The sequence below is a fragment of the Talpa europaea genome, assembly GCF_964194135.1.
Source record: "Talpa europaea genome assembly, chromosome: 10".
NCBI classification, from domain to species: domain Eukaryota; kingdom Metazoa; phylum Chordata; class Mammalia; order Eulipotyphla; family Talpidae; genus Talpa; species Talpa europaea.
Genome location: NC_140077.1, coordinates 8,103,171 through 8,124,615, shown reverse-complemented (window position 1 = coordinate 8,124,615; position 21,445 = coordinate 8,103,171). Strand labels below are relative to the sequence as shown.

Below are 21,445 nucleotides of genomic sequence, written 5' to 3'. Positions count from 1 at the left end.
GCGCATAAGGAATAGTTCTTTTTAAAGTTTGGCCTCACTGGAATTTTTACTTCTCTTACCTGAAAATATGGATGTGGAAGAAATGATGTGACACCTTGGGGCTGAGCCCGCGCCATGGCTTAACCTTGGCACATTGAGCAGAGACCCCTTTAGGGTCACATCTGGACCAAGGAATGGCCTGCCTTCCTCTGCCACTTGCTAGTGCAATTCTCACTCGCAGTTTTCATTAGCACGGACTTCAGACAGAGAAGAGGGTATCCCCATTAGTAGAGATTTACATAGTGAAATTACACTTGTCTGATGGCTTTGTTTCCAGAAACTCAGCCACTCAAAATAGGGTCAGAGGGTAGAACAGAACCGGATGTTTGTACTTTCTGAAAATAAACTGTAGGGGAAGAGTAAGTTCTAGGGTGAGACTTGGAGAACTTGGGTTCCGTCTCAGTGAACCAGCTCACCAACATGTAATGTCCACCAACTCCTTCCTGGGTCTTCTTTTCTGTTTTGGAAGCTGGGCAAGTTGAACTAACAAATCACTCTTGTGGATGAGCAACTTTATATGTCACAGACACAGGCTGCCATTCTCCAAGAATTTCCTAAGACTTCACAGTTGAACAAAACCCTCAGGCCATTCCATCGGTAACTACAAGCAACGTAAGGTGGTCACTAGGCACAGCAGGGTAAGAAAGGGCCATCTAATGGAGAAAGAAGGTCAAACTACAAAAATAGAGCCCATATGGGGTCATTCAGCAAAGGCCTATAAGCCCTGCTCACACAACTACCCCCGTGGACATCCCTGAATCACAGCACAACTCTGTAAGTGGTGATTACCATGATTATCCTGACCCATTCCAGGACTCAATTATGTTCAGTTAAATCTGGCTAAGAAGGCAGAGGCATTTGTAACTCGTTTTAGAAATAGTTTTATAAAATGTTGAATATTTTCAGTGCTAATTACATGGTCTGGATAACTCATGTTTTGTCCTCTTCTAATGATGAAAAACAAACTCCATTCCGTTGAGTAAGTCCTGCCCACAGCACTCAGTTGTTTACCCAGGGAGAGTTTACATGATCGTGCCATTAGAACTCAAAATGCTCAGCTTACCTTACAGCTCACTCTTGGTGTTCACTGTATGAATTTGGGCAGGTCTCTAATGGCCCATCTCCAAAGTGTTGTCACTGCTCCCAAGCCCCCTGGGCTCTGTCTGTCTATTCATCCCTCTCCGCGACACCTGGCAACCATTGATCTTTAAGTGTCTCCATGGATTTGCCTTTTCCAGAATGTCATATAGTTGGAATCATAAAATACTTAGTCTTTCCAGATTGGCTTCTTTCACTGAGTAATAGGCATGTAAGCTGTGTGTGTCTCTTCATGGTCGTGGATTTGAGCATGAAATTGTATTCCAGTGTCTGGGGACACCACAGCCTTCCTGTTGCTCCCCATCCTTGGTGTTGTCACTGTTTCAAATTTTTGGCCTAGAATGTAGGTGTGTAAGGGTATCTTTTTGTTGCTTTAACTTGCACTTATCTGACAAGACGATGTGGAGCATAGTCTCATGTGCTTATTCACAGTCTGTTGTTTTTTTGTTTGTTGCGGTGACGTGTCTTTGACCCATTTTTTAATCATGTTGTTTGTTTTACTTTTGAATTTTAGTTCTTTGTATGTTTTTGGATAATAGCCCTTTATTAGATGTGTCTTTTGCAAATATTTTCTCCCAGGGTGTGGCTTGTCTTCTAATTCTTTTGATAATGTTTTTCCCAGAGAAGAAGTTTTTAATTTTAATGAAGTCCAGCTTATCAATTATTTCTTCCATGAATCAGGACTGGTCCTGCATTTAAAGAGGCAGCACTATGCCCACGATCACCTAGGTTTTCTCCTTTGTAATCTTCCAAGAGTTTTATATTTTTACATAAATCTTATGTTTAGGTCAATGATCCATTTTCAGCTATTTTTATAGCTCCTCCACCAGTGTGTTGGCCATTCCAGGTCTTTTGCTTCTCCATATAAGCCTTAGAAATCAGGGTCTCGGTATCATGAAAAGCTTTGCTGGAGTTATGCAGCGCCTGGTACACCCTGGCAGCGCATTGCTAACCGTACACTGGATGAATAAATAGCTGAGCATGTTCTTGTTTTGCTAACTCTACATGCCAAACCTCCACTCCAACTTCTCTCATTCCTCCAGTCACTATCTATTCCCCAGCCTCAGCCAAACATAGAGCTTAACACACATCTCATGTGAGCACCTCCGTCACCTGCTAACTCTTAAGCTAATCCTTTGAACAAGGTGCTTATTGTGTGGGAACTCAGGTATATTGATGTTTCTGCTGTCAGCTGCCATTACTTGCATGGGTTGGGGTCTCTTTAGTCTTGTGCCTCCTGGGCCTATCAGAAGGTGCTGAAGATCTTAAATTCTGTTTGGATGTGTGACATCTCATCACCAGACAGCCCACCTCATCCAGATCACAGCCATCATGGTAATATGCCACCCACTGAGCTCTGGGCGGTGGCTTAGCCATTTATCATTATCAGTGGTCATGATAAATCATTGTCATAGATTAGGTCTTGGGCAGATTCAGGGACTTCTCTGTCTCACGCTTCCTCGTGTGTAAACTAATGTCCATTTCACAGAGTCATACAATTAAATACAATAACACATTGGAGTGCTTGCCCCAAGTCAGTCACATCATCAGAATATGGTGACTACATCTCAGCACACTGAGGGTGTGCACTGGCAATCAGGCACTTGTCCCGCCAGGGCCCTGGAGGCCACCTTCACCTGAGGTGTCTGAGGAGTCCAGCCTGGCCTGGAGACCCTTCCTGTCAAAGGGTCTTTTCAAAGAACACAACACACACCTCCCGCACAGAGGAAGCTGTATATCAAACACTAAGTCACCCTGAAGGAATAAAAGCCATGTGGTGGGGGGACTTGGGACAGTGTGTTTCTACTGTAGAGGAACAGTATTGGTAGTGGAAGTGATAGCAATGACAATAAAGTAGTAGTTATAATAATAATCATTTCATAATAATTACCATTTACCATCCATTTTACTGTTTCCCATAACAGTCCTGACAGGTCATTGTTATCACCTCCACTCACAGATGAAGACACAGGAAAAGTTGCTCAAAGTCATACCACTCCTGACCAGGAGAACAGGGAGTCGCTTGCCTGTTGTTATTTCCCAGGCCCTGTGCCCACTGTCATCTCCTCCAGCAGGGCATGTGTGGGGGTGAGGGGCTAGCGTCCCATGTGTGGCCCCGGGTGTGTGAATCCAGCCGGGCCGTCCACCCCTCCGCTCCCCGAGTCTCTTCCCAGGCACCTCCAGAGCAGGACGGGGTGTCTGCTGGAATTTAACAAGATGCTCTGTGTGCACAGAGGGTGACAAGCTAGCCACTCTGCCCTTCAGTCCTAATTTTACATCCTTGTGCTGGGCACCTCTTCTTCCTCTTGTTGTAAAAGTCATAAATGTAGCTCTAAAACCTGAAGGCAAATAGGTGCTCAATCAAGTCTCTTGATTTTCTCCTTACAGGTATTTTTCATTTTGTGTCTCAAAAAAAGTATTCTTTGCATAAATGGGTGTTCCTGCCACACGTCTGCTCTCGGGTATTATGAATAACGTGCTGCCTGCAAAGCTGATCCGGGACAGAGATCCACTCACCATGGCCCCCCTCACCTGCCCCAGCTCCGACAGCCCTGCTCTGCTTTAGGAGAGATCTAGCTTGAGGTGGGTGACGACAGAGCACTGACATGATTATTCAACCTGGATCAAGGTAAAAATCTCTGGCCTCCAGGGTTACAATGTTCAGGGATTATCTTTATGTCCCCAGTGTTATTTCTGGCAGGTGGAAACCTGAGGTCAAGGGATGATGTCTGGGGGGAGAGGTTTCAGGCAACCATCACTATCTTCGACATCCGACCCAAAAGTGATCTAACCTTTGAAAAGCTTTCACTGATTTGGGAACCTCAGAAGAATTTTTATTGTTAGGTCACAGTGGTAATTCTCTGTTGCATTACCTTTCCTGTTTAAAAAATAAATTAAAACAATCTATGAAGGCAGATAATGTTTAATGGAAAAGGGCAGCGGTGGGCTAATGGTTGCCTAGCAACCGCTAGACATTGTTTTGCTGTTTCACTCTTGAGAAGCCAAAATGGCGGCTATAATCCTTCTACAGCCCCCTGGACAGTGTACGTGTGAGTGACAGTTCCCTCTGGGCCCAAATCATTTTCTTCTTTGTCTTGGGCAGCAGATCATTTCTTTTTAGTTTCCAAATGGGAAAAACTCACTGCCTAATTCTTCAATACGCTAATGCCTACACTTTCATCTCCTCAGAAAATCTACTGCTGAACTTTCCAGGTTCTTCCTTGGAGCAGTTCTGCTTAAGTGTTTTCACACGTTACCCATTCCCTCCTTTGAGGTCCCCTGTCAATCAATTAGCAACCCTGGTGAAGTATTTCTTGAGGTCAAGTTTAAGACACTTGACATGATTTAGTTTTAGAAAGTCTTCTATTATCTGATCCTCTGTTCTGTTTCCAGAAGGGTCTTGACTGCTCAGTTCCCTAAGGTCAAGGGGAGCTTGGCTAATTCTTTGACCACTGGGTTCCTCACAATAAAGAATGGAAGGAGAGGAGAAATATGGATATAAAAGAATGTTTAGAATTCTCAGGATTCTAAGCAAGGTAAGACTGAATCAACCTATTGTTACAAATATTCCCATTAGCTTAACTCAAAAATCACAAGTCTATCATAGAAACCCAAAATACTTGATATGCTTTAACCCTCTGCTAGCTCCTACATCATAAGTAGACTGGCCCTGACTAGAGGGTTGAAGTAGCCATTAAGTTGGAATTGTTCAGGATAACTTGGTGATTTGGGACAAACAGAGGGGATGCAATTTCCTAGCCATCTTGGTGAGCTGGGTGCCCTAGAGCCAAAGCACTTAGGAGGAGTCCTCTACAGGGGAGGGGCCTAGGAGGGCCGAGTGGCCGGAACCATGTCCAAAGGCAGGCTGTATGCTCGCATGTGTATCCCTTCAGAACGAGGGTCTTTCTGCAGCTCCAGAAGCTTAAAAACAGCAGAGGAAAGGTGAGGGAATGAGTTTTGGCAAGAATCTCCTGGTTTCAGTGAAATATGCTGAGGATACTCTAGAGCAGAACTTTCCAGAGACAATAAGATTATTAATGAATCGTAGCTAGTTTTAGCTCATTCAGTAAAAAGTCTATTGACACTATCTCCCATGTACCAGGTAGCATCGTGAAAAACAGATGCCCATTAACACACGGCGTTGCAGCCTAGGGGACAGGATACCACTGGCTGAACACACATTACGCACTAGGAGTTTTATGCACATTAATAAACTCTTCACAAACCGCCATATAAATGTTAAATTGTTATAGTAAACCTCAAATTATATATGAACTGAGAGCTTTCTGACTCTAAAACCAGCCCTTTATCCACCCGACCTAAAGGAGATTCACTTTGGGAAGTTCTTTAAGCCAAATCTAAGCATATACTTAGTTGTGGTTTGGGTGGTTCCCAGGAAAGCAGCTTCTGCCTGGAAGGTAGTACATTGTGGGGTCTTCATCCCCCATAGATCCAGGGACAGGATCGGAAATGGTCTGGCTATATCCAAAGCACAAAACTAATATGGTACTGAGTTAATGGTAATTGATGCTGGCTGCACGCCCTGTCTCGCGCTGAACTCGCTCACACGTTACCTTAATGCTGGCGCCAGCGTCACCAGGTAAGCATTATTAACACCTTTTTATAAACAAGATATTGAAGCTTAGCGTTTCCAGGGCTAGTCCAGAGCTTACATTCAACCCCAAGTTGTACTGTCTTGTATGTCATCTTTATGTAGATATTTAACTTCCTTGTGTGGTTGGGAAATCCTGGAAGGCCATCAGGTACATTTCTGTTTCTTCCATAAAACTGGTGGAAGTAATAGCAACAGTGACACTGACACACACTTGCATACACCCTGATGCAAGCGACGGGCCCGAGGTTTCACCCTGCTTCAAGTTAGCAAAGCAGTCTGTCCGGTGGGTGCTGATAAACGCTCTAAGCTGCTGGGTCAGACATGAAGGACCATTTACTACTTGAAAGCTGTAGCTGTTGTCTCAGCATTTTTGCGACAATGATGCCTGTCCACTGCCCGCTGACTTCAGTAAAGGGGAGGATCTCTGAGCTTAGGGAATCTTTTACAATCTCCTGGGACGGCAGTAATTATGGCTGCCTTTGCTGCAAAGATGTTCGCTTTTATGTGCTCGATGGTAAGCATAGCTGCTTTCTCCCCCAAGGAGAAAGTATCTCCAAGTCCCAAAGCTGTATGCATGCAGGCACACTGGCATAGAGGTGGACAGTTAGTGCCTTGCTTGCCAGACGTGCAGGGCAAAAGGCCCGGGGAGTAACTCCCAACAAGGGCATTAAGTGCTGTGTCCTGACCTAAGCACCTTCATCTGCACCGATTCCTTTACCTGCACAGCCTAATTAGGTGCTATTGTCATCTCCACTTTTCAGGACAACCCGAGATACAGAGGTAAGGGACCCACTGAGGCCACAGGACCTCGGCGGCAGAGCGGGGCCTGAAGCCAGGAGCGGAGCTGACTACTTCATTACCTTTGTGGCATCAGCAACTCATCTGCAGGCCCTTCTCTGACGCTCCACAGCTTCTTGCCACACTCGAGCGCAGAGGTTCTTGGGCCTGAGTGTGCATCAGAATCCCTGCGGGCTCGGGGCTACGTCTCCCATTCAGGTCTGGCCTGGGGCCTGAGGACCTGCATTTCTACCTATCCCGGGTGCTGCTGGCTAGGTCTCACACTGGAGCACCAGATGTTGCTTAGCTGGGTAGCTGTCTTCCTCGCTAAGATGTGAGCGTGGTCAGTCTTTCTTCAGTGCAGTGTCCTCAGTGCTCGTGACTGTGCCTGGCACACAAGCCTCCACCTCAAATTTATTGAAAGATTAAGGAAAGAAGATGGGGGAGAAGAGCTATTTCTTCCAGATTATCCACCCTGCACTTGGAAAACTTTAGAGCAGACTTGAGCACCATCTTTCTCTCCTCGCAGCTTCCTTGAGCAGGCCCTTCCCGCAGAGGCTGGCAGTCAAGGGGCCAACACAGAGCTGTGCCATTTACGAGGCTCGTGACCACAAGGGCTGTGAAGCCACTTCTGGTAACATATGGACTTTGTGAAAACAAGGCGTGGAGAAACACCTGAGGGCTTGAAGGAAGCCCTTTGTGTTTTCTTTTTTCTCTTCAAGACTGCTGGCAAGGAAGCAGGTACCATGTGTAGATTCCGATTGAGTTGACACAGAAATTTTTTTTTTTTTTTTTCTGAAAATGAAATGGTTTGCTGAGCAGGGTCAGCCTATTTGGGGATGGGAGTATTTGTAGTGATGGAATTAGACTGCAACACGGTTTGATATGATGTACTGGTCTCCTTGGCTGGTTTATCCTCCCACTCTAGCTTCCCAAGAAGGCACTTCTCTACAAAGAGTCTCCAACACTGGTTTGCATTACCCTTTGAGAATCACTGGAAGAGAAGAACACAGGCCTGGCTGCTTCTAATCCTGGCCCTCCTACGCTAGACGCACAGCTTTGGAGTCCTCCCCCAGACTCCCAACATCTCGGCTCCTCATCTATAAAACAGGTATAATGTGGGCCTCCCCGGTGGTGCAGTGGGTTGTGCGGCGCACTGTGAAACTGTCCGCAGCCTCTGCAGTGCGGGTTTGATCCTGGCCGGCCAGCGAGAATCCCACATGGCACGACAGACCTCTCCTGTCGCGCCCGCTGCTCCCCTCAGCAGTGTATTTCTGTCGTCTGCCTGTTCTGCTCCCCTCTGTTTCTGGTGAATGCTCTCACCCTCCGTTGCCTCTGGCCTGTACCCCAGCTCTTGTAAAATAAATAAATAAACTAATAAACAAACAAAAATAAATAAACAAACAGTTATGTGTTGGTTTCCAAGCCAGAGCATTATGTCAGGAGTGTGGTGAAAACTTAGCTTCTCCACCTGCTATACTTTCATATGCAGTAGTAGGGCTAAGGTATCTCCTTCGGGCAGGGACATACACAATGCTGACTTCTCAATGTTTAAAATATTTTTTTGTAGAATAACAAAAGTTCCAAGGCCTATGTTCCCGCTCACTCATGAATATTTAATAAGGGCATCAAAAAAAGGACTTCAAGGGGGTTAACTATAAGGACTAGGTTATATCCATCCACCCATCCATCCATCCATTTTTATCCTTTTCTCCCACATAAAATGTTGACCTGCAATCCTGTGCCAGACTAGCTGCATGAGAATCACCTGAGGGCTTTAAAACAAAACAAACACTCAGCAAGTCTTGTCATATCTCCCACCCGAACGCCTCCGGTATTCAGCTTTCCTCTCGGGCTCCTCATAGAACCTAACTGGCCTGTCTTCAGTTCCACCTTTCAACCCTCTGCTGTTTGCATGTGAACTAGCGCGTCCTGCATCCTTGATACATGTGACTGTGCCCTCGCTCCCCAGCATGTGTCATAGAGCTGTGGGCAAGTGGGTTCCAGCCTCCATCTCCAGCATCCTTCTGTGGCTCCTCTACCCGCCCCCCACACCCCAAGAACTCCAGTGCTTCATTCCAGGCTGTGCCATCCACGTGGGATGCTCTTGCTTCATCTGGTCTCCTGGATGAGGTCCCAATTACCCTCAACGACTTACACCAGACAGTCTCTGCCACAAAGCCTGGACCAACGTCTGCGGGTGGCAACCGCAGTCTCACTTGAGCCTCACTGAGCATATAATTCCATTTCAGCACTTATGAGACATCACACAAGACCCTCGGGACCTTTACCAAGCACATTACCTGGTAATATGAGTGGCTATTTTGATCAGCTCTGTCAACACATCCAAGTAAAAATGCCTACATCAAATCACAAATAGCAGCCGGTGCTATTCAACATCATGCCTGAGCAAAGCTTAGTTCGTACTTCAAGGTCACATGTGATTGAGGCGACATGGCAGACACTGCTGGCTATTTACTCAAATTCACTTCCTCTGTATTCCACAGGTCCAGCCTCCCTTGCAGTTGGTGTGGTGAAGGGACAAAGGTCTAGCCAGGGCAAAAGTGGGCAGGAGCAACGCTCTTGCCCCTTCAGCCAGGTCCTAACTTCCCACGAGTGCTCTCCACACATTTCCCTTCCCATTCACTGAGATGGTGACACCAAAATGACTAGGGAAACAAGGCCCTGTCAGCCTGGGTCTCTGAATGACTGTGTGGAGCAGATTCCCTTTGACGAGAGTATGCTCCTTTGTCCCATGAGCAAGAAAGTAAGCTTGTATTTGAGTCATTCCATTTTGGGGGGCATATTTGTTTCAGCAATTAACATGGCCCTAACATGGTGCTGTGACACAGACATTCTAACGTAAAGGACATGTTGATCCAGTCTGAGAAAAACTTGAAGACTAAAGTGACCAAGTGTTGTGCCAAACAGTTGCAATCTCTCTGGCGTTCAACCCCACCAATAACCTCACCTCTGGGGTGAGCCCAAGGACGCCGGTGGAAGTCAGGGTGTCAGTTCCATCCTCTGTGGTGTAAGCACGTGCCATTCAGTCATTAAGACAGTAAACACTGTACCCAAGTACCCAGCCAGGAAATTGGGGTCCAGAGAGGATGTATACCCTGGTAAGTGAAAATTTTAAATCTGGGTCATTTAACTTACCACATGTAGATTATTTCTTTGTATTTAGCAAAGTCACTGATTCTCCAACAGTCTGCCTAAAAACAAACATGCCTCATAAGTATTTCCCATCAGACTGTGCTTATTCATCTTGGCATCTGCCAGAAATTAGCTTACTGTCTCTGACATAGTAGGTGTTCAGTCAATGTTCCTCAGATATTATATGGGGAGGAATTCAAAGAAACGCAAGGCTTCATTGTTTCACTATTGTGACATTCATAATTACAAATGAAAACACTTTTTACTCTGGGTAGTCATAATTGTACACTATCCATCAAACAATAAAACCTTTATAGCTGAGGCACATTCGGCCCGAAGATGAAGTGATATATTAACTTCTTGATCAAATGCCAGCAGTTACAGATGAATATGAAACAGACATCAATAATTACAGCTTGTACCGTAGCTGTTGGTTTCTAAACCTTTAAGTTCAATGAACAAGTAATAACTGGACAGACACACCCTTCAGAAATTAGAGGTGGGAAAAGATTACCTCATTCCATAGCTGTCACATAGCAGGCCCCCGGCAGCAATTCAGCAAGATTCAGGCCCCTGGGCCCTGGAGGAGGTGTGGGCTGAGGCTTCTAGAAGGATGCCAGTGAGTAAGTATGTGAGGGAGCACCAGGAGCCTTTCATTCCCTTTTATTTTGTGCTTCTTAAAGAAACCTGGTCTGGATATAAAAGGTATGTACCTAAATTCAATTTTTGAAAATGTCCTCTCACCTGAAAAGTGCTTTCCCTATTTGAATCTAAAAAGGACTTACTAGGACTAATAAAAAGATAGTGATCCCTCAGCCCATTCTTGATTTTACAAGCACATCTAGAAACGCAGCACACTGTGTGGCATATGACAGCCAGCCCCACTAACAGACCCAAGCGCATCCCAGGGATGCAGACCCAAGGAATGAAGATGATAAGGCCCTGTGGCCGGGCGCTGCCCGACACCACCCCTGTATTGGAAGAAACTGGAGCAGAATGAACCCGTATCTTCAGAACAATCACTAGAGGAGGAGGGGACACAGTGCAAGAAGCAGCACACTTCACTTAAACACCAGCACCTGAGTCGGCTCCTCCCGAAACTCCCTGGGGCAGCCTTGATCCGAGCGGTGCCTGCAGTACCTGAGTGGGGTGTAAACGCCCACCCCCAGAAAGCGCAGAGTTGACTGCCACGGCACTGAGAATGGGAGCAGCTGGAGGGCAGACATGGCAACAGACGATGAATGCAGCTGTGCTCAATTTGTCAAAATCACCAACATGCCCCAATCTCAAACACGGGAACAGGTACAGTCTCAGTAAACCAGAGGCCAAGAATAGGCATGTAGGAGTAACGTAACCTTTCAATAGTTCATTGAAATTTTCCTAACACTGATTCCACTTTCCAGCAGGAAGTTTCTCACTCATTTCATCTACAAGGCTTTAGAAAGAGGCTTGGATTACTTCACAGTAAAAATTCCTTGAACTGTGTTGCCCTGGGTTTATAACGCCGCAGACATTTCAATGTACTTTCAGATCCATTACCATGTTGGAGGCACTGATGCCACAAATACCAATCTACATTTGGTTTTAGAAAAAGATTGTCATGTACATATTTTGTCCAAATATTACTATTTGTTATATGGAAGTCAGGGCTAAGACTTTAGTAGAGTGTAAATTTTAAGCCAATGAATAAACAGTTGGCTCGAAAAAATACTAAATTGACATGCAAAGCATTTGTTGTTCTGCCAGACACTAAAAATAAAAGTGACTTCTGCCAACATGGAAAACTTGAATTGTTTCAGTTGGTTTTGGAATTGACTACTAGGTTTCACTAAGTTAATTTTCCAAAATGGGGTCGTCTGACAGTTCCCCCACTTTATCATTTTTAAAGAACTGTCTGATTGGCATCTTATTTAAACATCAATCTTCATACTATATATACACACACGTATAAAAAATATATATAATATATAAATGATACATATATAATCATTTAATAGGACAACTATTTCCAAGAGTTGTATCTTTGCCTAACAAGTGAAAATTTGGACATTTGGAAAATTAACTTTAATGTGTTGAGAATTACATTCCAACTTGTCTTACCAGAGTAAAGGATAAGCTATTAAAATATTTAAAGGTAACATTTTAGACAACTAAGTATTAGGAAATCTGTAGATTTTAAATGTAAGTTCTAAGCTGTTCTCAAAGTTCAGATACCATTTATTCCCATCTGTGGCTTGCCCCTCCCTCCTTAGCTGTCTCTCAAGTGTGTTTAAAATATGAAGCTGGAGATTTATGATCAGTTGCAGAAACCTGTTTACTGATTTACAGTTCTGGCCAAGGTATTTGACTCTGTCATCAGAACTAATTATAGCAAACCTGAGATTACATATGCAAACTCTCCTTTTGCTGAAAGAAATAGAATGTTCTGCTGAAATCCTGAAACATCCTGAGGGCTTCCAAGCAAGAAAGCACCCCCTCTCTCAATCTCAGAACCATGGCTGTGAAGCTCAAGATCAGTCTGCAGCACGCGGTTTGGGCCTACAGCGCTCACACAGTAAATCATGGTTACAGGAATGCCGTCCCGATGGCCGCCACGTACGCACCTCTGTCAGCCGTGCTGGCACTGACATTGCTAAGCTAAGGCAGGCCTTCTGCTGGAAGTACATGCATGTGTTGAAGCTTCAGGAACTGAAGCTATTACTGACCCCCAAGAGAATTTTTGCTATAACTAGATGGAGAGGATAAGTGACTGCACTTTGGGGCTAACCCGGATACCCTAAGAACAATGCTCCCATTTTTATTATTTTAATGAATAAAATGTCTAATTCCAATGAAAACTGATAAAATTGGTCCCATCTGATCTGCCAGGAGGGCTAGCCCTAGACAGTGGACCCCCATGCACCCCTCTTCTGCTAGGCCAAAGCTTTGGGCTTTTCATACCCAGACCCGCAAGGTATGGGGACTTCCCTGATCAAGGGAGTCCCCTGTGACACTTGATTCTGCCACAGCACCAGTCAACATGCTCCCATCACGTCAGGCCCCTGAGAAGGGCGGGCTGGCGCCAGCACAGGCTCAGGCAGCTTCACCAGCAGGACTTCAGGTCAGAAGCTCCCAAATTAGATCCTGAAGGAGGCCATACTAGCACGGGTCACTAAATGCTCCAAGGAAACAGATATAGGAAAAGAAAACTGAGGCAGAGGCTGCAGGGAAATGCCCATCTTGGGGCCTTGCGTGAGGATCTCCTCACCTGCCTCCTCAAAGGTGCTGCTTCCAACGCTTCAAAGTTTGAATTGGACAGAAAGGTTGCAGAAGTTTCAACCCACCTACCAGAAGTCTGCAACAACATATTACAGGAAAGCAGCAAGTGACTGGATCTACATAATGTAACCGGAATGCTAAATCATTAAAGATTTTCCAATATTTGGTCTGGACAGCTTTTTTTTTTTTTTTTTTGTAATTGTACTCTTTTTTTTTTTTCTTGCGGTAAGGCCAGTTTGCCACACCACGTGATTTAAGGGCACAGGTAGACACTTCGTCAGGACTTATGATGAACTCCGTAAGCAGATATGCAGCCTCCTAAACCTTGTTTTCTTTATACTGACTTGTCTCATCTACGTGGGAGCAAAAAAGGATTTTTGTTCTCATTAATATCAACTACTTATTCCAGAACACAGAAATATGTCAGATATGTCACCATACATTAGTAAAATCTTGTTACCACAGAAAGTCTAAAAATAACCAAGAAAACAGCAAAATGATAATCATCATAACAGTAACATAACCACAACCAGGAATCATCTTCTGTGTTCCTGAGTTTATGTCATCACCCCGGAGAAAGCTCTCAGTCAGATAACCTGGGAAGGGTCGGGGAAGGGTGGTGAACCGGGACCACGAGCAGCGCTCCTCCCCCGCTGGCGGGTCGGGGCCAGAGCACCCAGGGGCTGCCCGAAACCCAGACACGCGGCCAGGGCACAAGAGCCAGCCTGTGAGATGGCTGTGACGCCCCCGTCTAGTCAGGACCAGGACACACACTTGGTGAAACCACCGCCCACAGCACTCATCCTCTTTCTCGTCCTTCCTGCATTTCGATCGATCGGAAGAATTTGGAGGAGGAAAACCAAGTTGTCAGAAGGTTTCAAGTTACACTGTCTGAGTTAGATCTGTTTAGTATAATGCAATTACACCATTTTCCCTCCCAAGAACCATCTTATAATTTAAAGAATGACATGGCTGAGAAAGAAAGACTTAGGAAAGCATTTCAAGACGGAGTTAATTTAAATCACCCTCCAAATAATATATATATATATTTTATTATTGAAATGTTTTCTTTGAAGGTACACAAAAATTAATCAATTGCTTGACTTTGAAACTGTCTCCATTAAAAAACCAATAATTACTATTATAACATTAAGATAATTAAAGTCATTTGTAAAGACGGTATCAACTGAGACTTTGCTGTACTTATAACTAATCCATTATAAACAAATGCCAATCTTAAAAACACAATTCCAGAAGTGCAGCGCACGAGCACAGATAAGAAGGTACAAGGAACGCATTGGCGACGCTACACTATACAGACGGGAAGTGAAACTGATTTGTACTGAGGCCTATATAAATAAATAAAATCTTATCTTCCTTTCCTGTATGTCTGCTTAGATTTTGCGTATGAGTAACAGAACATGTCTTTTCATTCACTTCAATAGGATGGACTCTAGAAAGAACTGAAAAGATTTGATAATCAACTCTTAAATTTTATGCTTATTTTTTCTACTTCTATCAATTTCCTGATGTATATTTCACAGAAGCAGGAATATCTTTTCAGTAAACAGGGCAACTGAAGACCCCAATCAAAGCTTGAGCAGAGACGCAAACGTGGGCAAGACTCTGCAGTCACATGTACCCCATGTTGCTTTTGGTCTCCCATCTCTTCTTTGCTTCAAACCTGAAATGAAGACATAGAAAAACTCATTCAACCTCACGGAAGTGACGGGTTAACAGTGCCAGTGTAAAGTAAAATCAACTTAGAACCTTTCCACATACTCCACAGATTACGAAATAAACAAACAGGATGGAGAAACACTTCCCTATTTACAATCTGATAAACACTCAGCAAGGATACCGAGAATAAAATGACTAACAATTATATCCGATTATACCACAAATAGTATCCCAGGATTTCTGTAGCTCCCATGAAGCTAGTGGAATTACTACTAAAGTTCTTAAACATACCCCCAAGCAAGTTTCTTCTTTTTTCTTGCAACCTGTGAATTTTCAGCATCCTTTTTGGCTTTTACAAAGTTGTGGCAGGCAACCGCTTTGGCAATTTTTACACCAAGCTAAGAATGAGAAAAAGGAGAAAAAGAAAAAAGATGAGAAAGATTCCAGCGAATACAAGAATTACAATAAAACACATTTGAAAACTTGTGGGTGAGAAAACCACGTCCACAAATCAGAAAGTCCATGCTCCGGCTCCCTTGAACATCGAAGTCTAAGCAACACAGAGATGTGGCCCCTTTCCTCCGGCAGGCCCTACACACTGTACCAGTCCCCCAGATGGAAATCCTCCCCAGACGGCGCCCCTGCAGGGCCCACAGGGCTGTGATGAAGATCTTGAAGCTATTTCGGTATTCCAGTCGGCCAAACAGGAATTTCCCCCTGATAAGGCCGCACAGGCTTACAGAGACATCAAGTGTCTTTGCTCTGGGCTAGAGTCACTGCAGCTCAGTGTGGCCGCACTGGCTATCTCCTGCCGATCGCAAGTCCTGATTGGCAGTCATAGATGTGATTAATAAAACATGGGGAAGCTAATTACTGCTTCAGAAACGCACTTTGTATGATGGCAACAGTTCTTAACACTCACTGATGGAAAAGAACACGAGGGGCACTACGAGGTGAAAGGTACTGGGACCCAGGGGCACAGGCCCCGCGCGTGCCCTCTGGTCCTGTGTTTATGCTGCGTCTTCCACCCATCCGTCTGGGTCCCCTCGAAATGAAGCCCCTGCACCCCCACCCCAGCCCTGTCTTGTCTTTGTTTGTATTTCTTTTTTCCTGTATTTCTCCAGTCCTTCAGCTTCCATGGCATAACCTAAAATTACCCTCCTCTGCTCTACACAGCTTTCTGGATACAGAGCTGGGACGAGCACAGTGACACCTAGTTTTAGGGGCTCTTGATGATAAAAATGCCCGCCTGTCTGGAAGATTCAAAAGTATCGGTGAAGAAGCCAGGTTAAAGAGCAAAGGCTAAAATCTTTCTGTTGTTTCTTTTCTATCCCTCACTTAACCTACACATATTAGTGGACAGAGGACTGGCAGAAGATTCTAGAAAGAACCTGGAAGCTACTCTCAAGTCAACATATTACAGCCCAAGCTGTAGTAGCCTGCTGGCTGGCACAGAGGTGTGGCGGGTGGTTAAGAGCTCACATGTAAGGAGAAAAGCTATGCTGGGCACACCTGGCATTTCTTTCAGTTTATATTGCAGAACAGTTTCCTGTAGGGTGAAACAAACAAGTAGTAATCAAGCACTGGCTGGGGTTTATAAATAAGAGCAAAAACAGATCTGGTTTTTCAGTCCAGGAAAGAATACGCATGAAGAATGGAAACATGGAATCATCCTGTTGTCAAACCAGGTGCTGACGGGTCAGCGCCACAGAAGAGCTGCCAAGGAAAGGGCGGCGGGTCGTGACCAGCGGGCAGACCGCCTTGGAGTCCTCTCCACATGCAAGGCAGGACCAGCAGCTCTGCTGTCACCACCTCCTTCCCTCCAAGGACAATATTCACTCAACAAGCGGCACCAGAGCGATGCTTTGCTCTGGCGGGCACTGCTCTAGGCCGAGACTCGGCGGCATGGAGCACACTGGGCTAATTCTCATAATGGGGCTGGGGAGATGGGCGGCCAGTTACATTCTACTGCTTCAGTACGGGCCTAGTTCTCTCGGGTCTCTTGTCCTTTCCAGTTCTTTATCATAGAAAAATTCATCTTAGTCAACTTAAAAAATAAAAAAGCTAAGAGTCCAAGCGCGGCAGCAGCCTCAGCCAAGGAGCACGCAGCGCTGGAGGACGCCGTGCGCAGCGGACGTCAAAGCAGAGCTCTCACCCACGGAAAACCACCCCCTTGTCACACACAAGTCAGCAGCGGTCAGGTCAGGCTAGTCAAACCTGCAACATCTCACGAGTCCCCCAATCTCACTAGGTGAAGTCTGATTTCTTGTAAAGCCGGCAGGGGATTGGCAGGGCTTCCTCCATCTCCACTCCTGCCCTGCAAGTACTCTGTGGCAGAGGAAGTGACCCACATGGCTTCTGCTCACAACCCTCTGGTCGGGGCTCCTGACATGATTCCACCTAACTGCAAGGCGGCTGGGAAGATGGGGTGCTGTGGTCCACGAGGGGGCAGTGAATGCACCTAACAAGCTGCTGTCCTAAGATGCAGCTTGCTGCCTGGGTTCAAGATGGACACGGGGCCTCAACATTCATGAGGGATAATGTCTCTTCCCTGTCCCCCACCTCCAAAATGTAGAGAACTTTGCATTTTTCTAGTAACTATTCCTAGGTATTACATATCAAATGCAAATCTGACATATAATAAAATCTTGCCCAGTGAAAAGTCTCACTCATCTAGTTTATCTTATATTTAAATCAAGTCTCCACTTTTAAGTAACAAACGTGACCTGAGCTTTCTCTGCCATGTACAATTAACTACGTGACAAAATCATTTTCCAAAACTACTGTAAATTAAAATGTAGCTTACATTTTTCACTTATTTAAATAGCTCCAATATGGATTTCTGCATGTGGACAAACAAAAGAGCAGCTCGCAGGTCTGGAGGCGAGGTCGCATCATTTAAATGAGACTCAGAGTCAAAGAGTTTTGAGTCAGTCAAAACTCAGAGTTTTGACTCAGCACAGTCATATTCCCTGAGTGTGAAAATTCTTAGCTTTTAGCACATTAAGACCAGCATAATAGCAAAGATGAAGAGCACATGTTCCTTAAGACACAGCATAAAGTTGCTTGGAATAATTCCCTATAATGTATTAGGCACATATTCACATGAGAGGGCCCCCTTATTCGTATACTAAGTACAATAAACCATTAGGTAATACTTTCAAGAGGCAATACTCTCAAAGGAGACCAGTTTATGTAAAAGGTTTATTTTCTAACTGTATTTTCCTTGAGATAGGTTAGACAGAATATCCTTCAACTGATTAAACAAGACTGGTCTATGTATTTTACAGAAAGGATCTTCGAACTTGTTATGATGATGAAAGTGCTATCAATTCTGTGTCCTTCACATGTTTAAAACGAATGTATTAGACTCATTCCTGTTGAGAAAGAAAAAGAACAGAAATATTTGGAAATATAAGAATAATAAGACCTTCTATGGAAGAGACAGTTGGGAAGAAACACATTTTCCCAGGCAAGATGACTAGTCCAAGTTCCAGAAGATAAAAGAATATCGTGCTATGTTTCAGTATTACAAACAAATAATACTGGCCAACAAGAATCCCCCCAACTCGTCTGTAAAAAGAAAAAAATGCATCTTCATGCCCAATGTAAACATCACAAAAGCTTGGTCAATGGTTTTTATATTAAAAACTGCTTTGGGTCATCAGATAACTAGAGCAACACAATGTGGGAAGAAATTTTTTTAAATGAATAAAAATATATACAGAATTTTTTTGTATGCACAGCCAAAGTATCAGCATTTTCCATATAGAACATCCAATATTTTGCTGCATTTTAATTAAGGTGTCTAAACATTATCACAAAGAACTGCAAATTGGTCAGAGCAAGCAGTAAGGAAAATTAAGCTCTAAAGGCTTTTTATCACCATATTTCAGGAACCAAGGGTGTAAAATGTTCTAATTTGGGATATATTAAAAGCCATAAAAGGTCTTTCAAAAAGATTAATGGTACTTTGCTTGGATTTAAGATAAGGGCTTTAGCTGGTTGGGAAAGCAGGGCCCTGGCTGGACCCTTGAGGCATTCATCTTTACAGCCACTTGGAAGATTTGTAAAAGCGCCTGCATAACCTCAAGCAAATGCACGGTGACATTTTTTTAATTCCTTTCAATTTTGCAGGTTTAGCATGTGTAAATCATATTGGGTTGTAAAATAGATATAATGGCGCATCTTGTAACACGAGAGAGATTTTAAAAAGACAACCTTTCTAAATAAAGTGAGTTTTTCTTGGAAAATCTTGCCATTCTAGGGTAAGTTTGCTGATAATCAAGTGAAGCATCTGATCCGAACAGCTTAATCTAGCATCACTGTAAACTTCTTATCCATTTCATAAAATATTTCACTCATCTCGAAATTACTGGCTTGTAACAGATTTATGAAGTTTTCCTCCCGTTTGAACACTTTCAAGGCACTTATTTAAAAATACCAATTATCATACTTTAACTTTTTATGGAATAATAGGTCTATGAAAAATATTTATGCCATTCTCTTTTGTTCTTTAATTAAATGAAAACAGATGTTTTCTGAAGTAAAGCGGAACCATTACTGGAGTACTTAAAGTGTTAAGGTCTTTAATTTTTATATCAGTTTGGTCGACAATTCCTGATTGTCTTTACTCAAGCTCAACATTAATGTCAAGCAAGTTACCTAGGAGACGAAAGAGATCAAAGAGACAAAAACCCCTCCAATGTCTGATTAATCAAGCCTGCAAACAGCTTATTTCTTTTAGCCTGCATGCAAGTATGAAAATGAGATTCTGGGAGCCGAACATTGTGCAGATTTGCTCATTCTTATCAGAACAAAGCCAGCGGCAGCTTATTTCATGGATCATTGGCACTGTCATCAGGGCCGCACAGAACGGGTGACAGCTCCTCATTTTGAGGCTTGAACAAAATTAGCAAAAAGTCGGCACAAATTAGCCTCTCATCTTTTTGGTAATATGACATTATTCATTTACTTTTTATCCAATTTTTAATTTTTTCCTTGTCAGCTATCCCTTTCTAGTGTCTCTTGCATGGCATCATAAAATGCCTTCTTAAAAACAAGCAAAGAAATAGCCAAAGTTGAAATCACATGCAAAGTTCAAAAAGCAAACAAGAAAAAGCACTTCCCGTGATGGGGGATGCTGTATTTTTTTAATATAACTTCCAAAACTTTGCACTAATATTGATGAACAGCTCAGAAAACTGTACCGTTCAGGAGTTTTAGGAAAATGGTAGGACATTTCAATAAAGATGATGACCTGGCTAGCATATTTCACTCAAACCACAATTTTCTATGGCCTGCGCGACCGTCAATGCAGGACCTCTACATTTGGATGGGCACGTCTCTCCCCGGGGCCACACCTGAGATGCCAGAGTTCTGATGAGAGCAAACAGGCCCTGTTATCCAACTACTTAAATTCTGCCTTTGAGTGGGGTTACTTTCTCTGTCATGGGAAAGAGGTTAATTGCATTGTCATCTTAAAAAAGAGACGCACAGGTCCGCACCTTTGTGTACTACATATAACCATGTGTGTGCACAACTGCACACACACCTATCATTTATTTTTATACCTACTACTTCCTATCAAGTGAAGCCAAATGGTCTTCATTCCAAAACTTAATGCGACAGATCCGGTTTTAAAATCATAATATACATACAGATGATTCACCTTACAATTTATTTAAAAATATATTTTTGATGCATGAGGTGTGTGTAAGAAGCTTATATTTTGATTCATACATTCAACTTTGATTTCACAGTGAAATAGTTTATATAACACCTGTTTTAATGATGACCATTAGGGCTTCAAATTTTACGTACGTTACGATATTCCAAAGGAGGGAGAAGAGATGTTACACTGCTGAAATTACTCCTGGATACAGACATTTATATTCAAGCGACTTATTCCATTCATAAGGGGAAAAAAGCATTAAAAAATTAACCATAAGCTGTTAGATGCTTTACACAGTCCTTATAAGACAGTTTTTTTTAAAGAACTGTAGTACTGTTTTCAGCAATTTCTTTATCTCTGTTCTTCTAAGTAAGAAAGCTTATTAACAAGCTTTGAACTTAAAATCACATTTACAATAATGTGCCATCAACAGTTTTATAAGCTAATTAGAAAAAGATTAATTAATGACTGGCTGCTAATAAAATGGCAATCATGAAGAAAGAAACCAAGGGTGCTAAGCTTCAACTACCACCAATTAAGAGCTAATTACAAACAAATTATATATGTGTTTTGCTGTGGGCTTTAATTTACTAAAATGGTTTTAATTAAAAGAGAAAACATGCTGATTAATTGAACTGCAGAAAAAAATCTACAGTATAAACTGTGCTTTGTCTGTCTCTTTAATTAGACTTGTAACATCTGAAATCTTTTTTTAAGGTTTGTTAAAAGCACAGATAAACATAATTAAAAGAGAGCAGAAGGAACACCATTCTAGGTGAGCACCCAGTCCTACCCCAAAGGTTAAAAGAAAGCACCCTCCACCAATGGGAGCTAAGCGAGCCCACCGAGGGCCCCAGAGAAAAGCCCATCGTTCAGTACCATTTTTACTTTTCTCATATTAAGATGCTCCAACTTCAAGGCTTTACCTGTATTATTTATGGGAATGATAACATCTTCAAACTAGAGGTAAAGGAATTCAACTAGGTCATCCCTTACCGTAGAGGCATAGTTCATCCTCCATACAGCCCGCTAACTGCTCATCTCTATGAAATAACTGAATTACTTGTAAGAACTAAGGAGAAGAAGGCCTCAAAGAACTAAAATAACCATTTTTAAGCCCCCTGGACTATGGGCAGACTACAAAATGA

General features: G+C 43.3%; 1 protein-coding gene across 2 annotated transcripts in view; it reads right to left on the bottom strand.

Moving 5' to 3' along the window:
• Window positions 1–14,575: 14,575 nt before the first annotated feature.
• Window positions 14,576–21,445, bottom strand: part of FAM204A (family with sequence similarity 204 member A) — a gene marked incomplete at its 3' end in the record, with an annotated part of 28,780 nt that continues 21,910 nt past the window's right edge. For both annotated transcript variants that reach the window (XM_084244384.1, XM_084244383.1), the window contains 2 exons: window positions 14,915–15,021; window positions 14,576–14,627 (listed from right to left, as the gene is read on the bottom strand). In XM_084244384.1, the coding sequence (XP_084100510.1) occupies window positions 14,576–14,627; window positions 14,915–15,021 (159 nt within the window). The remainder of the gene's footprint in view (window positions 14,628–14,914; window positions 15,022–21,445) is intronic.